The sequence below is a fragment of the Cydia amplana genome, chromosome 15, assembly GCF_948474715.1.
Source record: "Cydia amplana chromosome 15, ilCydAmpl1.1, whole genome shotgun sequence".
Lineage (NCBI taxonomy): Eukaryota > Metazoa > Arthropoda > Insecta > Lepidoptera > Tortricidae > Cydia > Cydia amplana.
Genome location: NC_086083.1, coordinates 16177105 through 16202563, shown reverse-complemented (window position 1 = coordinate 16202563; position 25459 = coordinate 16177105). Strand labels below are relative to the sequence as shown.

The window sequence follows — 25459 nt, the reverse complement described above, 5'->3', positions numbered from 1 at the left end:
TCATTAGGAAAAGTTAGTTATATTGGAAAAAATTCCGCCGGCACAGCAATAGGTAATCACATTAGTAATGTAGTTTCATTTATCAATAACGGGCCACTGCATTGCATATAGACTGCAAGTGAAATAGTGGCTAAAAATAAATTGAATCCAATCCGCATTACCAATTGAAGACTTATTTCCTGGCCCAGATTTCGGTACGATCTGTAAATCAAGAACCGCCGGGAGTTGGATGTGGTCCAGTTTCGACTGACACACTTTTAAGTTTCGGCCATTGAGTGTACTGTTTCATTGTGTTAAGATAAATTGAAAAGTTTGCGAGCTACGGTTGTATGTCTTTGTTGTGCGTAAACAAAGAGTGAGTTAGGAGTTAATCGCTCTTGTAGATATGCTAGTGTTTTAAGTATGTATTCATGAATAAACAAGTTTCGATTGACGTTTTCTATAAACGATTCCCATTTGGCTACCTAGGTCCTCTAAACTTTATCGCCAATATACATATACCATTCCTGAAGTAGCGCTATCTACTAATACCTACTTATTTATTGGTTCTTTTCCCGTAACTAATCTTATCCCTTTTCTATGTTACAGGTTAAGAAAATGGCAGAGCGCGTGTCCAAATGCCGCGAGGAAGTGTCCAAGTCCCGAGAGAAATACCAAGCGGCTCTCGCCGAGATTACCGCCTACAATCCTCGCTACATCGAGGACATGAGCGGTGTCTTCGAGAGGTGTCAACAGATGGAAGCCCAGCGGCTGACCTTCTTCAAGGACGTGCTGTTCAGCTTCCACAAGTGCCTCAACATCAGTCAGGAGCCTACGTGAGTATTCTCCTCTTTGAGTTATTATCCTTGACTGTTGTGATGTTCTGATGTTTCTTTCGTTGCTTAATGTGGCTGTGCGTATTATGTGAAACCATCTTATTTGGATTGCGACCAGGAATCAGCTGTTCCAAGATACCCGTTTTCTGGCAACAGATGGTTACCAGGTTGGTTGGTTGATGGTTGGATCAACGTGGACACATCCACTGTCTAAAAGATTCACAACATTACTTAGCTATAACTGAGTTTTTCTGGGTTCCGTCCACCATCTTAATAAGATTGCCATTAGCAGTCCACATTGTTGAGAAAGAACTAAAGTTTTGTTTCTATATCTTCATAATATATTGCTGGCGAACTTCTGTGAGCTGCCTAATGTTGCTTCTAAGAGTTGTGGTGTGTTAAGGTCTGCTAGAACATACCTTACAATAACGTTTCGTCTTTTCTTTCTGTTTTCATAAGAAAGTGAATCGTTTGTCTTATTATTTAATGATTCGCCGTCATTTCCAGATTACCCCAAATCTACGAGGAGTTCCACCACACGATAAACAACGCAGACCACCAAAAGGACCTCAAGTGGTGGGCCAACAACCACGGCGTTAATATGGCCATGGCGTGGCCTCAGTTTGAGGTATTTATTGTCTCACGCCTCCTTGTGTCATGTGCCAAGGAACCTTCATACTTATAAAAGTCGGATATGATTACTATGAATTTGCAATCGGGACAATATAACAGCGTTTTTGTTATTTTCTTTGAGCACATTATTGACAAAGTGTTTGGATATTTTGATGATATTTTTCTCTTTCTGGTGGAAGTCTCTGATTCTACCAGATCTCTCTCTCTCTCTCTGATCCAAGCGATCAGAAATATCACCAAAATTTAAAGACACTTCATCAGATAATCATTTTTCGTCAGATATGAAATTTTAGATCAGTTTCCATTAATGGACATCAGAATCGTATTTCTGCAACTCATACCAGCCGGTAACAGCCATTGGAAAATCAGTTTGAATTTGCAACAATTGAAAGATTTGATTGATTTCCAGCGGCTGTTAAGACTGTTAAGCGTGATGGGGCAGATTTACCATCATTATGCTAAGTATTTTTTTTTCAATTTTTTTAACAAAAACGTATATTATCCGGTTCTCTATAAGGACGTTTTGTAGGTTTTTCATGTAGACAACCAACGAACCTTTTCTGATAACGCCACATATTAAAATCTAAGTACTAAAGTTTCTGATAAATTTTGTTTGATTGAACATTGAATCAGAATCAAGTATTTTATTCACATTGGTGGTATCATATCCGACATCCACGCAAAGCAATATTTACGCAACTATAATGTACTATGCATCGTATTAACCGAATGCTTTACGTTGATCTAGATGTTTACCTAGCCTAGGCATAATATTATGAGATCAGCATGACACTACGTACTTTTAAAATTTCAAACTCCCAGTAGTTCTAACGCTTGTATCTGTAGTTACTTGTATCTAGTTAATACCTTCCAATGCCGTTGGCCAATATTTGCTGAGCATATTTGTACGCGATACCGCACCGATATAAGAATTACGCAAACTTGAGACGGCCCTCGCATTCTTTACCTCTATATTTGAACTGATTATCAGATAAAAGGATTTACATTTTTTTACGAAGTGCGTATACCTAATCTAAAATACAGTTATTCTCAAGTTTAAGGCTAATTGATGGTCTGAATAACGTGTTGTCTGGAAATTTAATTCAGCCCTTTAAATATTCAGTAGGGATGATAAATTCATAGGTGAGATTAGTCTAGCGACCCAATTTATCCCCTGAGGCTTACTCCAAACGGAATCATTAGCCACTAGCCAACCTTAAATTGGATTATTATAATCATGAAATGATCCGACCTCTGTGTCTTGTCATTGCGTCCAGGTTGGAACTTTTCAGAAATAATCTAAAGGAACCTAGTCATAATACGGCGTGTTTTTGATAGAACAGGTACCTACAGTAGTTAAGTTCATAAAAAGTTTCTAGCGATGCCACGATTTTTCTCTGCTAGAAGTAGTAGGTTACAAGGTAATCTGTACAGGCAATGCAAACAATTTCGATATAGTCAATTTAAATATACCTCGCAGTATCCAGGCGGACGTTGGGAACTTAATTAATAAGCGTGGTCACACATCCATGGTGATTACTGGTATGGTAGGAAGAACAGTCAGCCACGCCACTATACCAATTCCAACTCGATGTGGCATCTAGCATATCTCGAATTTCGAACGCGAGTTAAAAAACTGTTCGAGAATAGGTCACCGGCAACCACACTCCTCATAAAGACTTCTTATACTGTGGTGATATGGTAGGAAGAACCGTCAGCCACGCCGCTATTCCAATACCTCCCCGAAGCCGCCTCGGCCATGCTGACGCGCGCCGTGACCGCCACCACCAGCGCGGCGACCTCAGCCTGGCTGTGGACGCGCGGGCTGCGCCGCTTGCGCCGGCGGCTGCCGTTCTGCGGCGGCGGCGGGGATGACCGAGTCGCGCCCGACTGCTGGGTCTACGGCAACGCCGCGATGGTACGCCGTCACGGTGTAGGGCCCCGAGTTTCTGTGATCGATCGAGATGGTTCTACCCAAATAGATGCTGTGGACATAATTGAATCTAGTTTTGGTCTTGAATGACGTGTCCTTGAGTATCCTCTAATATTTGCATTTAAATTTTGAGGATATCGCGCGATAGGAATGGGTAGAAGACCCTTGGGTATGAATCTTGGGAGACCATTGAGTGGAAACGGACTCTCAAACGATAGTCCGTTTGTTTTGAAGTGACGCGCAAATATTATTTCGCTTCTCGTTCGGTAAACTCTTTCACTTGCTTGAGGGTAACGGAACGCACTGAGGTCGACCGCCATATTTTTTTAAACCTATGTACCTATGGCGATCGGCTTCAGTCTCGAACGTGTACACTCGGAGAGTGCATTTCATGGCCCTCGGGTAAAGGTAAAATTTAGTTTATCTTTTTAGATACGATTTTGATTTTAGAAGATAATGTCTAGGTTCTCTAGCTATCAGGTGTTACTACAGAAGACATCTCGATCGAACTAAGAATTGGACCTCTGGGCGGTTGGCTGGTGAATGAATAAGGATTGCACTTTTGATGCGGATAAGGAGAGAGATCAAATTCACTGCACTTAGGCACTTTAAATTGGTATTTATATTTTAAAAACATTTTCAAGTTAGGTAATTATCGTCGTTTAATTGGTAATTATTTTACAATACATAATTGCTGCTTTACTTAATTAAATTATTAATTATGTAGCTATCAATGGCGATTAGGTGTCCGGATGGCGATTATAAATTTTCCGATATTTAGATAGCCGGATGCGGCCACTGCTAGCTTTGGATTTCTACAGGGTGTTTCAATAGCACACAGGATTCCCGAAACCAGCTAACCGCCCAGTACAAAAGCACAAGAACCAAGATAACACGACAGTTTTGATTGAATTCACAATGGTTTCGGTGACACGAGGCATACACCGTGAGGGTAGCAAGATGACAATGTTGACGAATAGAGACGCAAAGTTCACAGCACGCTCACTCATCCTCACCGTTGCGGGTCTGGTCGATTCACAGCCGATTCCACTACTGTCATTAGCAAAGTATCATTGATTGTATCATGGTGTGTTAAGTCTAAGAAAAAATCTGGTGCCGAATTTGACAGATGCAAAAGATGGCGTTGTACGGCGCTATGTTTTGTGGTAAGCATTGGCAACAGTAAAATTTTAATGTAAGTTACCGCATAAGATACAGAGTCGTCCATCGCCATCTATATTAGCTGGCAAATTTGCACGCACGAATTTGTCTGAGACTTTACACGTCTAATACAATTAATGAATACTTTTTAGTATAATATACCAAATATTGACAGAAAAACTATTTAGCAATAGTTTGGTTGATATTTCGTACTTAATGGCAGTAGTTGAATCTTTTGTAAATCTACTGGTATTCGGTAAGCACGCAAATCAGCGCTTACAAACAAATAAAACGACTGTGGAAGACGACCAATACCAAATAATAAAATAATATACATGCCTGTCTTTTGATGTCAAAACTCGTACGGTTATTACATGTAATGAAATTATTAGGTCAAAGCCAACAACTAGGTAATAGGGAAAACACCCAATGTAAAGTTTTTAGTACGACACAATTCTATAGGATATACTCCCCCGATTCCCCGAGAGAATAATTATGATGACGATTATAGAAAGCAATTTAGTTGGAACAATCTAGGCTTTGAAATTATACGAGTATCAAGATACACAGACATTAGCACAGCACTGCCAGCTATATTTCGTATGGTCATGTTCAGTGTCAGCAACTGATTTTATTACTCAACTTTCTAACATAGTATTTTTTTAGTTTTTACTGTTTTTAGTGGTATTATCTTGTTCTGATCTGAAAGATTATTCAAAATAATTTTAATTTTCAACACTGGATATTTGTATAGGTCATATGTGACAAAAAAACTGCGATTCATCTCGCCTGTGTTTTGAATAACCCTTCAGTTGGACCTTAACTTTCCTGTTTCTTCAGTAACCTGCATGTTTCCAGCGACCGGAGCTTGTTAGTTAACATGCTTTGAGTGGACGTGTTATCTTTTTATTAATCGTTTTATTTTTTATTGATTTTCTTTTGATTTCGCCCAAGCGCTGCTCAGAGACTATGGGACAAACTACTTTCGATTAGCGTAGCTCTAAAATTTTATTTTCTTTAATCGTTTAGTTTAGAAGTATTTTTAACAATAAACGATTTTTGTAAAGTATTGTTTCAGTAGCAAAGTGACAATATAAGAAAAATAGCCGAGTTTATGTCTAATATGGTTGAAGTGTCAATAGCAAAAGCTACTTTGATCTGTTTTTGTGCAGATTTAGTCTAATATTAGTATAATCTTACATGTGGTTCTTAATCGATGGTCTTCTGGCCACTGATGATCCCTGAAAGCATCTGAATCTGAAGTGAACCACGAATTTACAAAATTATAAACGTCTCAAAGCCACTTGAGTGTTGACCCACCTGTAAATTTTTTTTTGTCAAGCTATCCCCTATCACCGAAAGGTCCTCTCAAATAATTGAATACTCGAATACACGGAGTCCGGTTCCACGGGCGCCACTAGCTGGTGAGGTTAGGTGGTAGTAGCGTATAGCGGTAGAATGTCCCATTGTCTCGAGCCGGGTGTGACTTAGCTAGTTGCGCAGGAGTACACGGAGGAGTTCCGCGAGATCGCTAAGGGCAAGAAGGAGTCTCTACCCACCGCGCCCATCACGCTGCTCAACCAGCGACCCGTCAGCGAGGACGTACGTACACGGACACCCACCAACACGGACGCGGACAGTTTTAGATCCACACTGTTTGGACAACTGCAAGGACAGAGTCGGATCAAGACTTTGCAGTCGCGTAGTGCCACAATAAACGTCAAATTTCAATCAGAATATGACGTATATTGAAGCACACTTTCAAAGCCGTTTGTAATTTCAAAGTTGATGCAGAGTTAGCTTGATCTGACCAGCTATCGTGGTCGCATTTTTATCACTTGTCATGCCATGCGTCACTTTTGCACTTACATATTTGTTGGAACGTGACAGCCATGGTGACAAATGATAAAGAGCCGGCCATCTTAGCCCTACTGACTATTAAGTTTATCGTTAATATTTAAAATCGGGGAGCACATTTCAGCAGATTATCGCTCGTGTTTCGAGGATCAACTGGAACGAGACCCGACATACCCCGTTAATATGAGTAGCACATTTTAAAACAATTTTAATTTGTTTAACATTTTAATTACATTTGTTATAAATTATTTCAAAACGTTTTCCAGAAGGTAAGAAAATAAGTAACTTTAAAAAAATGTAAGGTACCCACAAGAGTGGATAACATAGGTAGTCGTAAGAGATGACAAAAAGTGTGGGTCTAAAATTTGCTTGGCATACCTGCCATCCTGCTTTTGGATGAACAGGAATCTGATATACATTGCAAAGGACCGATTTTGGCTCTTTTTTTTTTCTTTATACGGTATAAAGAGATTATTCTATATTTGATAACTTAATTTTGATGATGATAAATGATAATTTTTTTTTAAATAATTTTACGGTTTAGACTCACTTGTTTTAAGTCACTCGCGCGACAGGTGCCGCAGTACGCGATACACCGCCGTCGTGAACGCTGCTCGCACTGTTAGTGCTTGAGAAAGGAGACCTAGGCTCTCCGAAACATGTCGCGCGAGTGACTTAAAACAAGTGAGTCTAAACCGTAAAATTATTCAACGTTAGTATGTCTCACAACAGTTTAAATTCGATAATCTTTTTTGTTTCGCGTATTTGCATCGCATATTTCAAAAAGGTTATTAAAAAGACTGCGCTTTGGAAGAGTATGCTCTCTGATTGTTCATCCAAAAGTATCCCTAGATAGTTTAAGTCCCCACATTGACAGCGGGCCTAACCAAGTTTGTCCCGGCCCTTCCCCGCCCCCCGAGCAGCCGACAGACGTGAGTAGGCCCTTCAAGGGATTCAAATGAGAATGAAAACGTATAACGTGTATTACCGTTATATACGTATAAGGTTTTTTGTTATAATATATAAGAGGTCGGTAGTTGGCATGAAGCGATTTAGTTCTTTGTAGAGACGGGAGTGGGCAGAGAGTCATTCTCATTTCAATTCTGGCTGTACCGCTTCGATTTTATATTATTTATTTTATTTTTATATCGATGTCGCATGATGGATGTTGCTTATCGCATATTGGCATGATCATTAATGAAACCATTAACAATTATCTGTATTTTATAGTTAAATATATTATATTCCTATAAATTATTTATTGAATACAAATATTATATTACCCCGATATATATACATTTTAAAACGATAACAGTTGATAACGAAGGATAACTCGATGTTTCTGTGAAATAATATCGTGTCGAAAGTTTTAGTAAATTTCTGTAAAAAATGTCTACCCTCAGCACTCAAAGATTCTTATTTAACTATGACAGAGCCATTGACATAAATCTCAGGACCGGCCTTACGGGCACTAAAAATGGTAGTAGTTCAGCGGTGTCATTCACGAATTCGAGCCAATCGTACAGACCAACGCAACTAGTTGCGACCAATCGCGCGCGTGATGCAAACTCATCAACCAATCGCGTCGTAACGTTGTCACACTGCTGTACTGGCCCCATTCATGCCCCCTTCATATTGCCCGTAAAGCCAGTCCAGAGATATATGTCAATGGACAGAGCCTTTTTTGACACCAACGAATATATCTACATCTTATTCGTAAGAAAAAAGTTAGGAGACCAATACCAAAGGCACTATTTCATACAAACATCGAGTACCTACACATCCTCCGATCATCTTTAATTGTTCAATGACCTTCAGGAGCTGCCGCCGATCATAAACAACAAGATGGCGCCGAAGGCCAACCACGAGCCGCCGCCAGCCAACCACAACAACACTTCGAACGCCAACAACACGAACAACGTCATCAAGAAGGAGACCATTAGCGCACCTATTGCTGTCACGTGAGTATCTAAACCTAATGTTAGACATGGTAAAATATAAAGTACTTACATTAAATGCTTTTTAGCGAGAAAAAACGTCAAGTTATTTTGGAAAGTTTTCTAAAATCGCGGATGGATTTTTCCCCACATTATAATGCCGTATCGCTGTCAGGAATGTACCTATTCAAAGTATACATATAATATCCTTGGTCGTATAGTAGTAATTATACATATAACATAACACCTGAACCCCAACCTTACCCTAATCCTTGCTCCTATCCCACCTGCAGTATCGAGCGTCTGGAGTTATTTGCGTGCTCATCGTGTCCCTCGCACGCGCCGTTATCACGCGGCGGCTCATTCCGTCTCGCTCTCGCAGACCCGCGTTCCGCCTTTGCCGACATTTCTGAGGAGCCGATGTTGATGGATTCGTTAGTACCTCCACCTTACCTGCCTGCCCTTTCCTGATGTTCTGTTTTTTATTTATTTTGGTGATAGAAATATCGTTGGACATCGTTCACCTGGCGGTCTAGCACAACTTGCGTTCTCTCGCGCGAGTCCATACTTGAAGTCGCGCCAGATGTATGTAGTCGCGCGCGAGAACGCAACTCATTCCTGTTCTTGTTCCTGCGCTCACTGTTTCTCCTCCTTGACGTGGCAAAAGCTTCGATCAACACGGAAGGGATGCGGCATTCACACTATTTTCCCTCTGCCTAGGTACAAGATCAACTGATCTAGCGCGGCTAATAAAACTAGTTGCGCTCGGATTTTAAACTAGACCGAGTCCAGACGCGCGAGTGAACACAGCAGCAGAAAAAATGCCTAATTGCTCGGTTTCTTGTTGTAAAAAGAGGTCGGGGACATCAAATTTACAAAAAGAAGGTGTTACATTTCACATGTCATATTTTTTTTACATGTCATAACGTTTAATTACATTTAAACACAATTATTATATTTTAGTCTCATGTAATTGCTGCATTTATCGATTTTCCTCGCCCAGTACAAATTGCGGATCGGTCGAGCGACAAATCCGATTTCTCATCTCTCAGAAAACGATAAAATTCTTTGACGAAAATGTGTTAGTGTGCGTGTTGTGAGTGTTGTGACACTTGTGACTCGTCCGTACACAAAAACAGATCGAGGTGTGCAAGATTTGTCTGTGTAGGGTGTCATTTTCTATGTATTTGTGTCGTCATTACAGATTAGATTTTGTATGTAAGTGTGTGAGAAGTGCGACTGTGTGCACGTTCCCCCCCGCGAAAAATGGCAGAATGATTTGAATGTCAAGATATCGCTTGGGCCTATCCCTTCCGTGCCGGAAGCCCGTGTTGATCGAAGGGCAAAAGTGACAGCTGTATTTGTGCGTCAATAGCTAAGTGAATCTATCCCAGACTGTCATGGATTGACTAAACGTACCGTGTAGTGTACGCCCTTCTGTAAGGGTGTATCTAGCAAATTCCTCTGAATAAAATAATTGATAGACTATTATAGGCTACCTACCTAGTTTATCATTATCACAAACTCTCGAAATAAAATTTTCCCGATGTTTAGTTTACCAAATTTTCTGTCGGATTTTCAGAAAGGTTACAAATGTAACCTAACGTAAGTAATGGCTTCTACAGGACGCCTTTTTCTTATTAAATTATGAAAATTTTATCAATGGTTTTCTAAAAGTAAACGAGGGCAGTTCAATGAAAATTTGGCAAATAAAACGTCGGATAAAAAAAAGTTTCGAGGTTGCGATAAGTTCCCTCCATCATCTTCAGCGTTGTGAACTAAACAGAACGGTCCGTGTTTTAAAAATATGTCCTAACTGCAGACTAAGACATCGTAGGCCACGTCTTCGCCTCGGCTAGTCTGTGGCCATGAGTAAGCCCATTTTTAATAAAAAAAAAAAACTAAGGGTTCAATTCGATTCTAGGAACGGCACAGCCTCCGCACCAAAGTCCAACAAGAGCTCCCCAGCTAAGGAGCCTCCCGGCAAACCGCAGGAGAACCCGTTTGAAGAAGACGAGTGGGACGAGGAGTCTGGCGGAGCGCTGACTGATACCGGGGAACCTGGACAGCCCGTGCGAGCGCTCTACGACTACACCGGGGCCGAGAGCGACGAACTCAGCTTCAGACAAGGTAAGGTACAGTCTACGACTACACCGGGGCCGAGAGCGACGAACTCAGCTTCAGACAAGGTACAGTCTACGACTACACCGGGGCCGAGAGCGACGAACTCAGCTTCAGACAAGGTAAGGTACAGTCTACGACTACACCGGGGCCGAGAGCGACGAACTCAGCTTCAGACAAGGTAAGGTACAGTCTACGACTACACCGGGGCCGAGAGCGACGAACTCAGCTTCAGACAAGGTAAGGTACAGTCTACGACTACACCGGGGCCGAGAGCGACGAACTCGGCTTCAGACAAGGTAAGGTACAGTCTACGACTACACCGGGGCCGAGAGCGACGAACTCAGCTTCAGACAAGGTAAGGTACAGTCTACGACTACACCGGGGCCGAGAGCGACGAACTCAGCTTCAGACAAGGTAAGGTACAGTCTACGACTACACCGGGGCCGAGAGCGACGAACTCAGCTTCAGACAAGGTAAGGTACAGTCTACGACTACACCGGGGCCGAGAGCGACGAACTCAGCTTCAGACAAGGTAAGGTACAGTCTACGACTACACCGGGGCCGAGAGCGACGAACTCAGCTTCAGACAAGGTAAGGTACAGTCTACGACTACACCGGGGCCGAGAGCGACGAACTCAGCTTCAGACAAGGTAAGGTACAGTCTACGACTACACCGGGGCCGAGAGCGACGAACTCAGCTTCAGACAAGGTAAGGTACAGTCTACGACTACACCGGGGCCGAGAGCGACGAACTCAGCTTCAGACAAGGTAAGGTACAGTCTACGACTACACCGGGGCCGAGAGCGACGAACTCAGCTTCAGACAAGGTAAGGTACAGTCTACGACTACACCGGGGCCGAGAGCGACGAACTCAGCTTCAGACAAGGTAAGGTACAGTCTACGACTACACCGGGGCCGAGAGCGACGAACTCAGCTTCAGACAAGGTAAGGTACAGTCTACGACTACACCGGGGCCGAGAGCGACGAACTCAGCTTCAGACAAGGTAAGGTACAGTCTACGACTACACCGGGGCCGAGAGCGACGAACTCAGCTTCAGACAAGGTAAGGTACAGTCTACGACTACACCGGGGCCGAGAGCGACGAACTCAGCTTCAGACAAGGTAAGGTACAGTCTACGACTACACCGGGGCCGAGAGCGACGAACTCAGCTTCAGACAAGGTGAGGGGCACACATGATACATACAATCTAGTCTATTCAAGGGGAGTCCGGCGGCGCGTTGGCTGACAAGGTCAGCTTCAGAAAAGGCTTAGTGTAAGGCCTGAGTGGACGCTCGAGTTGGGCGTGCAGCGGCGCGGGGCGTGCGGCGTGCATGTTAAACAAACGCAAGCGTATAGGAGCGGCCTTAGTGCACGCTGCTCACATCACGCGTGACCCCGACGCCACGCTGCACGCCCCTCCGAACGCTCCGCTTCGAGCGTCCACTCAGGCCTACACTTATAGTCCAACAAGATCTCCCCAGCTAAAGAACCGGGCGGAAAACCGCGGGAGAACTTGTTCGAAGAAGATTTATAGTAACTAGAAATTTTCGGAAACTCCGTTGATGAGAAGATGCGTCGAACCGTGCCACTCTGCGAGATATCGTTGCAGCGTACCTGCCTACCAATGTTTGTTTGTCGAAATTACATTTGCCCCATGGGCACCTTTGCGCCGGGAACGACTTGAAGCGTTGTTTCTTTTTTTAATTTATAATTTTAATTTGTAATTTTAGATATAAATAATCTTATTACAAATAATTTATGATAAAAATTTGCCCCATAATAGTTTTTGTGATTTGTTAAATGACGTGGACGCGATTAGACTAGGTGGAAATTTTGGCGGTTTTTGAAAAGTGTGAATTTGGCAAATAAATATCGGACTAAAGTTCTTCGAAAGTATGATAACGTTTTCTTTTACAAAACGTGAACGATTTAAGTAATCTCCTATTACAGAATGTAGATTGTAGATCCATTCATTGCTTATTGAATTCTAATTTAAATTGCAGTTCAACAGTTACTAACACATTATAAAAATACACCTAAAGTAATTGAAAAGGATTCAAGCACGGTGGCACGGGACGCGCTCATAATTTTGCGCTAACTCAGGTCATTTCAGCATATGTATACCGATTCTGTTGCTTACTGTACCTGTTTGTTTTGCTGTACCTTAGCATAGAGAAATAAGTAAGACAAGAGTGCTCACTCCATACATCAGTTCAGACTATTAATTTCAGTGTCTACATCTAGCATCGAGTAGCGGAACTATCAGTACTGCTATTTGACAATAGATGTAGCACCGACAGGAAAGTCTTATCTCAACAGCATAAGACTTTCCGGTCGGTGCTACATCTATTGTCAAGTAGCAGTACTGATAGTTCCGCTACTCGATGCTAGATGCTAATAGTCTTTTTGGTACTAAAACTGATGTATGGAGTGAGCACACTTTATGTTTTTTTTTCTCTATGACCTTAGAGACCGAGTTTGTCTGGCGGCCTGACGCCATCGTCGTGCCGTGCCACCGCGCGTATACCCTTAACTGAGGCGAGCCTTCCCTTTTTACGGTGATCTGTTACACCTCGCCCCACCCCTTTTACACGGTTACAGTTACATCCCAGTTGTTGGACCAATTATCACTGTTCGTAATTTAAACTTGCAAATTAGTCTCAACCGTTGACATTAATTAGTATTATAACAATGATATTATATTAGATAGATAACCATAGATATGTTATACTACTCATACTTGAGGAGCACAAAAAATACTTCCATATTTATTTCTGTGCCTACGAAGAAATCTGTTACCTATTTTTGATTAATTTTCTCATTCCATCCATCTTTGTCACACTCGTTGTTAAACATAAGGTCGTCTCTTTCGCTTTCGGTGTGCGGGAGCTCGTTAGCACGTGCACATTTCTCGCTTGTTCAGCCGCGTCTAAAGGCAACTTGTCCAATTTGTCACAAGGTAAGCGCTTCAATTTTGGAACGCCTATAACCTATCTTGAGTTATAAATAATTGTATTACAAAGGAATATTATTGCTATAAAGTAGAAGGGGCTTCAACACATTGCACCGGCGATGCACATATAAGTAGGTATATAGAGTTAGATCATGATAGGTCTGCAACGATGTTGACAGCATACGCAGTGCAATAGTTATTTATACGTCATAATTTCATAGGATTTTAACGTTTAAATTAACACTTGCACTGCGTATGCTGTGAAAATCGTTACAGACTTTTCTTGGTCCAACTCTAGTTCCATCAGTCATAGTTATATCTTTAAATGTTTATCTGCAAGCGGTTTTGGTTTATAATACACTGGCGCAATATGATTTAATCTCCCCCCTCCCTCTCCATTATATCTACCCTCATTCGTTATTTGAATTTGCGACCTAGTTAAGGATGCAGCACACATCAATCGATTTTATGTATAAAATAGCACATAGGTTTCCTACCAAAAATGCATACCCACTTAATGAATGGGATTCATTCGTAATGTGGGAATGTACTTTTGCAGTTCGTGTGCAGTCAGTGTACAGTCAAGTACATGACAATCAATATAAAAGCCGCTAAGGATCTCATATTATTGTCATTTGACGAGGTACGAAGTATCAAAGACATCAAACACTTTGACCATACGTTTTATTCAAATATCGGATGAGGGTAAAATTTTATATCGGATCGAGAGACCCCACACTAGCTTCTCCCGAGCGTCGGCGTGTAGTGAACCCTAAGGCACGACCATTTTTAGGGTTCCGTACTCAAAGGGTAAAAACGGGACCCTATTACTAAGACTCCGCTGTCCGTCCGTCCGTCCGTCCGTCCATCCATCCGTCCGTCCGTCTGTCACCAGGCTGTATCTCACGAACCGTGATAGCTAGACAGTTGAAATTTTCACAGATGATGTATTTCTGTTGCCGCTATAACAACAAATACTAGAAACAGAATAAAATAAAGATTTAAGTGGGGCTCCCATACAACAAACGTGATTTTTGACCGAAGTTAAGCAACGTCGGGCGCGGTCAGTGTTTGGATGGGTGACCGTTTTTTTGCTTGTTTTGCTAAATTTTTTGTTGATGGTGCGGAACCCTCCGTGCGCGAATCCGACTCGCACTTGGCCGGTTTTTCATAGCGCTAACTAGACGCCGACGCTCAGAAGGCACAAGTGGGGGGGAGTCTCTTACAACACTTACTTGTATATAATTTGATGTTTTATTTGCAGGCGACCTATTCGAGAAACTAGAAGACGAGGACGAGCAGGGCTGGTGCAAGGGGCGCAAGGACGGGCGCGTGGGGCTCTACCCGGCCAACTACGTCGAGCCCGTCGGCCACTAGCCCGCCGGCCACTAGCCCGTCGGACACTAGCCCGTCGGCCACTAGCCCGTCGGCCACTAGCCCGTCGGACACTAGCCCGTCGGACACTAGCCCGTCGGCCACTAGCCCGTCGGACACTAGCCCGTCGGACACTAGCCCGTCGGCCACTAGCCCGTCGGCCACTAGCCCGTCGGACACTAGCCCGTCGGACACTAGCCCGTCGGCCACTAGCCCGTCGGACACTAGCCCGTCGGCCACTAGCCCGTCGGACACTAGCCCGTCGGACACTAGCCCGTCGGCCACTAGCCCGTCGGCCACTAGCCCGTCGGCCACTAGCCCGTCGGACACTAGCCCGTCGGACACTAGCCCGTCGGCCACTAGCCCGTCGGCCACTAGCCCGTCGGCCACTAGCCCGTCGGCCACTAGCCCGTCGGCCACTAGCCCGTCGGCCACTAGCCCGTCGGACACTAGCCCGTCGGACACTAGCCCGTCGGACACTAGCCCGTCGGCCACTAGCCCGTCGGACACTAGCCCGTCGGCCACTAGCCCGTCGGCCACTAGCCCGTCGGACACTAGCCCGTCGGCCACTAGCCCGTCGGACACTAGCCCGTCGGACACTAGCCCGTCGGCCACTAGCCCGTCGGCCACTAGCCCGTCGGCCACTAGCCCGTCGGACACTAGCCCGTCGGACACTAGCCCGTCGGCCACTAGCCCGTCGGCCACTAGCCCGTCGGCCACTAGCCCGTCGGCCACTAGCCCGTCGGCCACTAGCCCGTCGGCCACTAGCCCGTCGGACACTAGCCCGTCGGACACTAGCCCGTCGGACACTAGCCCGTCGGCCACTAGCCCGTCGGACACTAGCCCGCCGGCCACTAGCCCGTCGGACACTAGCCCGTCGGACACTAGCCCGCCGGCCACTAGCCCGTCGGACACTAGCCCGCCCTCTAGTCCAGCCCCATAGCCGGTAACGAGGGTACACGCTGGACCTGCGCACTGTGGAACGATGCCATACTTGTGGCTGGACATAAGTATCTTCTGCTTTACGATGATAATTGATAACTTTTGATCTCGTTGACAAAAAAAAATATAAAATTGGGATAGTCCTGGCCCCGTAGACAACATGCCAAGCGCTAACGCTACGTAGCGAACGAAACGCAACTGTCACTGTCGCACTAATATCGAATGATAGAGAAACACAAAGCGATTCGATGGCGAAGCGCAAGCGATCGTCGTCTTGGCTAGGCCGCCTGAACATATTCCCAAGATCCTTATTAAATTTCATAGATAATGTTAGGATGATAAAAAGTTATCGTCGAAAAGCAGAAAATTCGCATATCCAAGCCATAGAGAAAAAAATACATAGAGTGCTCACTCCATACATCAGTTCAGACTATTAATTTCAGTGTCTACATCTAGCATCGAGTAGCGGAACTATCAGTACTGCTACTCGACAATAGATGTAGCACCGACCGGAAAGTCTTATCTCAACGGCATAAGACTTTCCGGTCGGTGGCGACATCTATTGTCAAGTAGCAGTACTGGTAGTTCCGCTACTCGATGCTAGATGCTAATAGTCTTTTTGGTACTAAAACTGATGTATGGAGTGAGCACTCTATGTATTTTTTTCTCTATGTCCAAGCACAAGTATGGCTTCCTTCTACAGTGCTGCGCAGAAACTGGACGTTCCGTCTAAGTAATTCCGTTAAGATGCGAACACTGGATTTTTAAACAACGTTGGAATTGTTGTCTCTCTCTGCAGGGTGCAATCTACATGAGAACCACCATGTAGAAAGAACTACAAAATGAGATAGACTTGATATTTCGCACCGCAACGGAATTTCCCGAACGCAGCATCCAGTAAATGTAAGGTAACTACGTCTGCGCCAGTGCGCTCTTGTTCAAGTTACGTCGCCCATCGCGTGACGCGAGTTTCATAACGGAGCGAGCCCATCTATGTAGCCAGTTGCTAGCACAACTAGGCCCCAATTTCACCACGGTGACAGGTGCGACAATTGTAAAACATCACTGTTGCTGACGTCACTGGCATCCATGGGCTACGGTTACCGCTTACCATCGGGTGGGTCGTATTCCTGTTTGCCACCATTAGTGTATTATTTAAAAAAAAATATTATATCGGAAAATAACAGATATTTCTCTTACCAAGTTTCTGACAATTGTCACAAGAAACACGACAATTGTCACATAATTCCGACACAGAACTCATTTCCTGTCAGGAATTGCCGACAATGCTTTTAAATCTTGTGGCAATTGTCAGAAACTTGGTAAGAGAAATGTCTGTTTTTTTTTCCATATAATAAAGTTGTTTTTTAATAATACACTGATGGTGGCAAACAGGAATACGGCCCGCCCGATGGTAAGCGGTAACCGTAGCCCATGGATACCTGTGACGTCAGCAACAGTGATGTTTTACAATTGTCGCATCTGTTACCGTGGTGAAATTGGGGCCAGGTTTATACTCCATATTGGAAAATTGATATTCATTTTAATAAACTCGAGGACGCGCGGTCAAGCAGGATGGCCGTGTCGGAGTCCGCTAAATTCAGTTTAAAAGTAAAAACTAATTAAATTACTCAATCGTTCAACCAATGTCATGTTACAAGTTTGAACTTTGAAGGTATATGGTATTTTGTTTTCATCACGTATTCATTGTTTATTTTATTTATTTAAGAATATGTTACGGTTGTGCTAGCCATTTGTGTATTTTCACTGTAAGTATGCCGTCATTTTTCAAAGCGTCTTGCTTACGTTGAAATACAAACATTCGTACATCGGCTAGATATTTTGATTGTTCAATACATGTGCTCATGGAATGGTAAAATACGCAGTTGCTAATACTTAGTGTTCTATAAAAGGCTAAATCAGAAAGTGTCAATACATGTGGCCAATAATGTATGCATTACTTGATAGTTTCTTTATAACCTCAAAGTTTAGTTATTTTTAAATTACTAAAATGACTTTATAATGAGTAGATTTCATTGATTAGGCCATTCTGATTGACCTCAAGTATAAACTTGCTTATACTATTCTATAGTTCGTTTTTTTAGCATTATAAAAAAGGTAAACAATCTTGATGTATACTTTATTTGAAAAACGTTTTAAAAATAAGTCACGGCAAATATGTAACAATTATGAATCTAATACGATCATTTATATTCTTCTGCTTTCATAAGTATAAGTTACTGATTTTTTTAAAGCGTTTTGAAGTAAAAGACACGTCAAGATCGCTTACCTTCTTTCTAATGCTAAAAAAAACGAACTATAGTGTGTCTTTGCACAGCATGACGGAACAGTGGCCTTAAAAGGTCGCTACAGTTTTCGCTTCGAGTATGTTGCGACAACTCTAAAGGGGAAAAAGTTTGAACAAATAAGGTTGTCCCGCTCTCGCCTCGAGTATAGTGAGATCATCAACCGCTCTTTAAATTCATTATCTTTATCGCTGCTGTTTTAAATTTAGTAACTTTTTTTTTCATTTTTATCCAATAAGCTTGTAAAATGTTGTGTTTCTTACGTTACTCAAACAGCATCGAATTTAATGAATTTACTGATACGACTTATGCCCTTTTGTAATACGAATACTACAGCGATAAGCGTTACTAACCGAATATGTCTTATTTTACTGTATTATTTTAGTTAGTTTTCCTTTAGAATTTCGGTTTCTATTTTAGAAACGGCATTAATACGCTAGTCTTGTCTCTTATTGTGAATATTATTTGAATCTAGCGTTCAAAATGTCGTTTTTCATAGAAAGGTAACGCTGATCGCTACAAGATTAAAAATGAGTAGGAGTTCCGTTTTTACCGTACAGTTACACGCTGTACCGTCTAAATGGTTTCCAAAGTGTAGCCATAGAGAAATATAATAAGACAAGAGTGCTCACTCCATACATCAGTTCAGACTATTAATTTCAGTGTCTACATCTAGCATCGAGTAGCAGAATTATCAGTACTGCTACTTGACAATAGGATGTAGCACCGACCGGAAGTCTTTATCTCAACAGCATAAGACTTTCCGGTCGGTGCTACATCTATTGTCAAGTAGCAGTACTGATAGTTCCGCTACTCGATGCCTAGATGCTAATAGTCTTTTTGGTACTAAAACTGATGTATAGAGTGAGCATTCTATGTATTTTTTTCTCTATGGTGTAGCTCACGTAGTTTTTAGGTTAAACTTGAGAAGTGACTCTTGTCTATGTAAACGTAACGGATATTGAATTTACGTCAAACTTCAAATAGTGAGCGTCAGGATGACAGGACCATGATGGCTATTTATAACGAGTGTTACTCCAAGATTTAGTACCTATTTAGTACTATTTGGTACCTGACATCAAATATTTAGTACCTCAATAGAAATCGAGAAATATTGAAAATAAAGTGGCCAGCCATTCTGACGTCAGGTTGACAGGACCAAGTCGAATTCCCCTATTTGTAGGCGTTATATCGAATCCATCTTTTGACAAAGATTTAGTACCTAATTAGTACTTTTCATAATTATTCTTCTTATTTAATTTCGACTTACCGTAAAAAAGTTACAGCTAGAATAAACTTTGTATGTGCACAGTGGTGCAGCCAGTCAATGTCAACCGGGCCTAAAAGTTTGTTCAAAAGTTATTATTTTTAATTACAACATTTACTTTACGCTGTTTGGCCAATCCAAAATGAACCACGAGCGTAGTGAGTGGTTTGAAAGTGGAATCTTGAGCATTGCGAGGGTTTCAAGCCATTGCGGTTTAAACAATTTTTCTACCGAGTGACGCAACATTTTTGACCACACCAGCTTGAGGAAAATACTCACTTAAAATTGAAAATCATCACTTAAAGTCAATTTGTAACGTTCCACGGGAAAAGGTACCTTATGAAGGTTTCTAGTTTCGGAGATATTAAATGTTTTGTAAAAAGTTGAAGTAATGCTATTTTTTTTTATTCATTTATTTTCTTAGATTAGGTTATTTATAATATGAATATAAAAGTAAAATATCAAAACACTTACATAACAATAAAAAATACATATAAACACATTATAAAAAACTTAACCTAGGGTGCCGCCGGCAGCGGGGCAAGGCCCAAGCTACCGGTGGTCAGGGCCGCAGAGAGAGGAACCGGCGGACTATCCGCGCCGTGTCCAAGATCACCGCCTTCTGCATCTGACCCTTGATCCAACCACCTAGCGAGAGTCTCTCAAGATGTTGGTCGAGACTCTTCGCTGAAACAACTATCGGTACAATGATCGTCGAATCAACATCCCACATTTTTTATTACTATGTGATCTGAAACCTTAATGCTTAACGTTTGTTTACATATTTTTATTTTTGTTATAAGTAAGTTATAAGCCTAGTAATGTCTTCTCAAAGTTTAGTAGAAAAGGTAGCTTATGGAGGAGTGACTGAAAATTCCAAAAATACCTAGGCAATACGGGAAAAGAAGTTTGGTAAAGAACTGTGTTAGCGTATTAGAACAAATTAAATTATTTTCAGAAAATATTTTAATTTGTTTTTCTTTCAAGTAGACACACTACTATAAATTATAAACTTTGAATAAATGTCATATACTAAGAAAAAGTGACCAAGGCCTCCAGTGCCCCAGGCTGGAATTGAACCAGCGTCCTCTGCTATCGCGGCAGGTGCCTGAGCCATTCGGCCACCGGGCCACAGCGGCATAGGTCGAATTTTTCCAAGTATATGCACTTCTTACTGAAGGCTTATGGCGCCCCCTGGCCACCTCTAAGGTAGAACAGTATGGTTCGACCTTTCTAACTGGATCATCTTAGGTGATACCGAGTTAGCGAGAGAGATGGCGCTGCCAATCAATGTATTAGAACAAATTAAATTATTTTCAGAAAATATTTTGTTTTTATTTCAAGTAGACACACTACTATAAATTATAAACTTTGAATAAATGTCATATACTAAGAAACGCCAGGGGGCGCCATAAGCCTTCAGTAAGAAGTGCATATACTTAGAAAAATTATGCCGCTGTGGCCCGGTGGCCGAATGGCTCAGGCACCTGCCGCGATAGCAGAGGACGCTGGTTCGATTCCAGCCTGGGGCACTGGAGGCCTAGGTCACTTTTTCTTAGTATATGACATTTATTCAACTGTATTAGCATTCTGAAAAACTAATTTGATAATTTCAGTTCTGGTCGGGGGGCCTAGCCAATACCTATTAGGTATAACCGTACATCGGACCTACATTACAAATCCATGTAGCCTGCTATTATATCAAAGTTACTCTCGTCAAGTCTTTCTTGACTAGAATAATCTTCATTTGGTGCAATAAATGTTTCTTTTCGCAAATACCGTTATTGTTATGTAAGTTGAAACGGCATAAGAGGTTAAATATAGTATTTAGTTGCGGTTTTAGGATTTATTTCATTTGTATGATATAATTTCTTTCATATGTGCTCAGAAAAATTGATTGTGGGTGTAATTTTAGTAAAAAATATTCAATTTTGTGATTTTTCATGAAAGTGAGCGAGAGAGTGCACCGCACCGCGACCGTTTAATGGAAATCCGTGGCTCTGCCTACCCCTCCGGGAAATAGGCGTGATTATATGTATGTATGTAATAAATTTGAGTTATTTCCTCATGTTGGCTGGTAAAATTGACTTCTAGTGATGATTTTCAATTTTAAGTAAGTATTTCCCTCAAGTTGGTGTGGTCAAAAATGTAGTGTGTGTGCCTTGAAATCCTCGCAATGCTCAAGATTCCACTTTCAAACCACTCACTACGCTCGTGGTTCATTTTGGATTGGCCAAACAACGTAAAGTAAATGTTGTAGGCAAAAATATTAACTTTTGAACAAACTTATAGGCCCGGTTCACATTGACTGGCTGCACCACTGTGCACATACAAAGTTTATTCTAGCTGTAACTTGTTTACGTCAAGTCGAAATTAAATAAGAAGAATAATTATGAAAGGTACTAAATAGGTACTAAATCTTTGTCAAAAGATGGATTCGATATAACGCCTACAAATAGGGGAACTGGACTTGGTCCTGTCAACCTGACGTCAGAATGGCTGGCCACTTTATTTTCAATATTTCTCGATTTCTATTGAGGTACTAAATATTTGATGCCAGGTACCAAATAGTACTAAATAGGTACTAAATCTTGGAGTAACACTCGTTATAAATAGCCATCATGGTCCTGTCATCCTGACGCTCACCTTCAAATATGCCAAGTTGCGTTAAAATACACGTTACTTTTCCATAGGCGAGAGGCATTTCTTTCGAGCTATATACACCCGTTCGAGCGAGGCATAGACCGCGCGATAGTCAATAGTATAACGACAGGTGATGTGTTAAGTACATTAAATTAGTAGTTATGTCTCCTTGTACCGATTATGGATAACGATATAAATTCACATCAATAAGTTTCGCCGTAAGCTTTAAATTGTCTTATGATGTACCGAACCCGATAACCGATCCGATCGCTTGCACAAATGATAATCGGAAATTCGACTGAGAATATTATTGTATCGATGCTCGTCTCAACATTTCGATTGATATATTTAAATAAGTTGAATGTAATTGCAGTGCATATTTTCTGCCAAACTTTTAAAATTATGTCGAATTGTTCACCATATTTGTTCGGGATCGAAGATCTTTTGTGCAAGTTGATTTGTAACTTTTACCAATCATGTTTTTAGAGGTATTTGAAATTGTGACTCGCCAACCAAGACTTCATTTCCGACGCATTTGGACCCAAAAGTTTTTTACTATTTCTAGACTTTTCTATTGTATAATTTTGAAAAGTTTTCAGACTGTCCACGGGAGGGATTCGTGAGAGATATTTTTGGACGAAGTTGTTTGTACAATGTGGAAACCAAAAATGTTAATTTAAACTTTAGTGGCATTTAGTGGTGTATGGATACTATAACGCACCGCTCCGAGGCCGCGATTATATTTTGTGATATGTGGGTGCGGTTATGTGTACATACACGATTATATATTTTGTCATGCATATAATATATTTATTTCCCATTGTATATAATGTATAATGATAGCGAGTAATGTGCGGTTCATGTAAAGGGGCGGTCGCAAAGCTATACACGGATGACGGTTGCGTTTTTATCGCCAGCGATAAGTGATAAAGATATGACCGTTATAGGCCGTCTGATTTCGGCCTAGCATCGCCTCCCGAGTAGTTTTAAATAGTGATAACAACTAATATATTATGAAATGTTTACGTCAAGGGTGTTTTTCCTTTTTTACCTGCGGGCCTTCGGCTCGCTAGTTATAGTCGCAATACCAACTGACCGCTGAGGTCATAATGCCATCTCTTTCACTCTTGGTTGGTCTCAACAAGGGTAAAGGAGATAGCGTTATGACATCAGTGGCCAATTGGTATTGCGGTGAGTATAGTCGTAGCTCTTGTTTTTTTGTTATGGGTTCAGTGACCTCTTGTGCAAATTCTTTGTATTATATTATTATCAGAGTCAGGTGGCTTTGGACCACGTATGTTAATATATTATTAATATTGGTAAAATAAAAATTGTTACATATGACTTTGCGTTTTATTCGTTCGACCAACTACTTGATAGGTTTGAACCCTAATTATATCTTGCCAGATTCTATTAAGTGCCTTGCACTAGAGCACTGTTTATGTAGTAGGTAAATGATACGCACTGTACGCAGATTAAAATGTTTATTTATAATTAAGCAACAATTGAATAGGAGGAATAAATGTGTCGCTTAACTTCAAACTCGGGTAAATGAAATCCATTCGACCCTCTCAGCAAATATCTATCCTATTACCTTTTCTTAATACCAAAATCGCATAATCTGACAGATGGATTTACCGGAGTTTGAAGTTGCGGCTCAAATACAATTAAATTGAAAAACGAAAATAAGAATAAATCTTCAATATACATGTAGAAGACTGGAAAATTAAATATAGGTAGTGTTCCGTTTTTCTTTTTAGCCAATACAATTTACAGACAGCCAGAAAATGGTAGGTACTTCGTCTACGTAGACCGGGACAAGTGGAAACTGCCGAAACGCTCGAGTACTAGGGCGTTTTTTTTTTTAAAGTTGTCCCCTTCACTTTTTTTTTCAAGTTTGGGATTTTTTATGTTATTTCTACTCAGAATCACGAGCTCGTTCTATCCTAATAGGAGAAAAGTGTCCCAAAATTTCCATACATTTTTCGATCTTTCCATTCCGCGACCGCCATACAAAGTCTATGAAAAATGGTGACGGAATGGAAATAAAAACCTTAGGACACTTTTTTTCTCTTATTAGGATAGAAAGAGCTCGTGATTCTGAGTAGAAATAACATAAAAAATCCCAAATTTGAAAAAAAAAGTGTAGGGGACAACTTAAAAAAAAAACGCCCACGAACGTCTTCCCGAAGTCACCGTAACTGACGACACTCCACGCCATCTGAAAATTAGATAAAAAATTAATAACATCCAATCTGAAATAGAAAATAATGAACCACCATTTGCTATCCACGAAGTCACAAACAGTTAATCATAATAGTTTTTTATGATACCAGTGTGGAAAGTAGGTCTTCACGAACGAAGTGAGTGTTTTACACCGACACGAGTTAGGAAAATAGTTATTTGTACAACAAGAGATCAAAGTTTGATATTTCTTCGAGTGCTTATTTTGAGTCCCGTGCAAGCGAAAGATTCTATACTAACTTAGAATCTTGAGCGTAGTAAGGGACTCAAAAGCGCACGAGATGTAAATAACTTTGATCTCGTGTAATTCACAAAACTTTTCACCTCAGCAGTGAGAACATATTAGAGAACCCGAAAAATGTATTCCTTCTTTATCACTTACCTATTCACTCAAGTTTTCTTAAGATATACCAACAATTAAGTTTTCACTTCAGCAGCTCGAACAAGGGTACTTTGCTACTTAAAAACAGTGAGCAAAATCGCATTTTGCACATTTTGTCTCACTCAGTGAGCAAAATGCGATTTTGCTCACTGTTTTTAAGTAGCAAAGTACCCTTGTTCGAGCTGCTAAAGTGAAAACTTAATTTCCACACTTGTATCATACAATATTTTACAAAGCATTATGCGAGCAAAAAAAACAACGTTTGGCAGTTTTTAATTCGTAATGTTTTATTGAGGTTAATATGTACACTAATGTTACCTTCTACACTAATCTTTATAAATATAAAATGTTTGTATGAAACGTGGTAATACTGTGGTGGTGATAATACTTATTTTTCCTTTTTAGACCTACATAAATCTATCACTTTGTCGTTTCAAATGACAAGACGCCTTTCAGGAATTATTGTTTTGATTTAGTCCCTCTGGCTTCTAGATTGCTTCTCCAGGTTTGGTCGGCGCAGGTGGACTGCCGGTAACCGATCCCGAACTAAATCTTATTTTCCCGTACAACCTATGTGCCAAGAAAACCTTGGTACTCTAGGGTTTTTATTCGAAAACAGTACTGGGGGCCAATTTATAAATTTCTATCGCTCGATTTCGTCACTCGAAAATCGGTGGAAAACGGCGAAATGCTAATTTTTGAAACACGAGTGATAGAAATTTGGAATTTGGTATTGACCTCGATTTCAATTCTATTAGTAGTATTTATATGCCTAGTAGTGGAGGTATTACTGAACGAAATACACGAAATCGAGCGATCGAATTTCAAAAATCGGTCCCCTGTCCCCCATAATTATTAGAATGAGACCGGGCGATTGCTGTTCACCT

General features: G+C 41.4%; 3 protein-coding genes and 2 long non-coding RNA genes across 8 annotated transcripts in view; 3 read left to right on the top strand and 2 right to left on the bottom strand.

Annotated features, from left to right (window-relative positions):
- The window catches only part of LOC134654664 (protein kinase C and casein kinase substrate in neurons protein 1), a 229612-nt gene extending 214792 nt beyond the window's left edge, over positions 1-14820 (top strand). For 3 of the 4 annotated variants that reach the window (XM_063510140.1, XM_063510137.1, XM_063510138.1), the window contains 6 exons: positions 589-815; positions 1323-1443; positions 6046-6144; positions 8218-8360; positions 10261-10466; positions 14679-14820. In XM_063510140.1, coding sequence (XP_063366210.1) covers positions 589-815; positions 1323-1443; positions 6046-6144; positions 8218-8360; positions 10261-10466; positions 14679-14791 — 909 coding nt within the window. In that variant the 3' untranslated portion in view covers positions 14792-14820. The remainder of the gene's footprint in view (positions 1-588; positions 816-1322; positions 1444-6045; positions 6145-8217; positions 8361-10260; positions 10467-14678) is intronic. The other variant, XM_063510139.1, reaches the window with a different exon arrangement.
- The window catches only part of LOC134654661 (zinc finger BED domain-containing protein 4-like), a 1082235-nt gene that overhangs the window by 425878 nt on the left and 630898 nt on the right, over positions 1-25459 (bottom strand). The window lies entirely within an intron of this gene.
- The window catches only part of LOC134654688 (uncharacterized), a 403600-nt gene that overhangs the window by 192649 nt on the left and 185492 nt on the right, over positions 1-25459 (bottom strand). The gene's annotated exons all lie outside the window — the stretch shown is intronic.
- Positions 1-25459, top strand: part of LOC134654659 (uncharacterized) — a 191823-nt gene that overhangs the window by 98831 nt on the left and 67533 nt on the right. The gene's annotated exons all lie outside the window — the stretch shown is intronic.
- On the top strand, positions 21963-23290 carry LOC134654645 (uncharacterized). The gene is made up of 2 exons (XR_010097363.1): positions 21963-23018; positions 23143-23290. It is a non-coding gene; the product is annotated as an uncharacterized LOC134654645 (long non-coding RNA).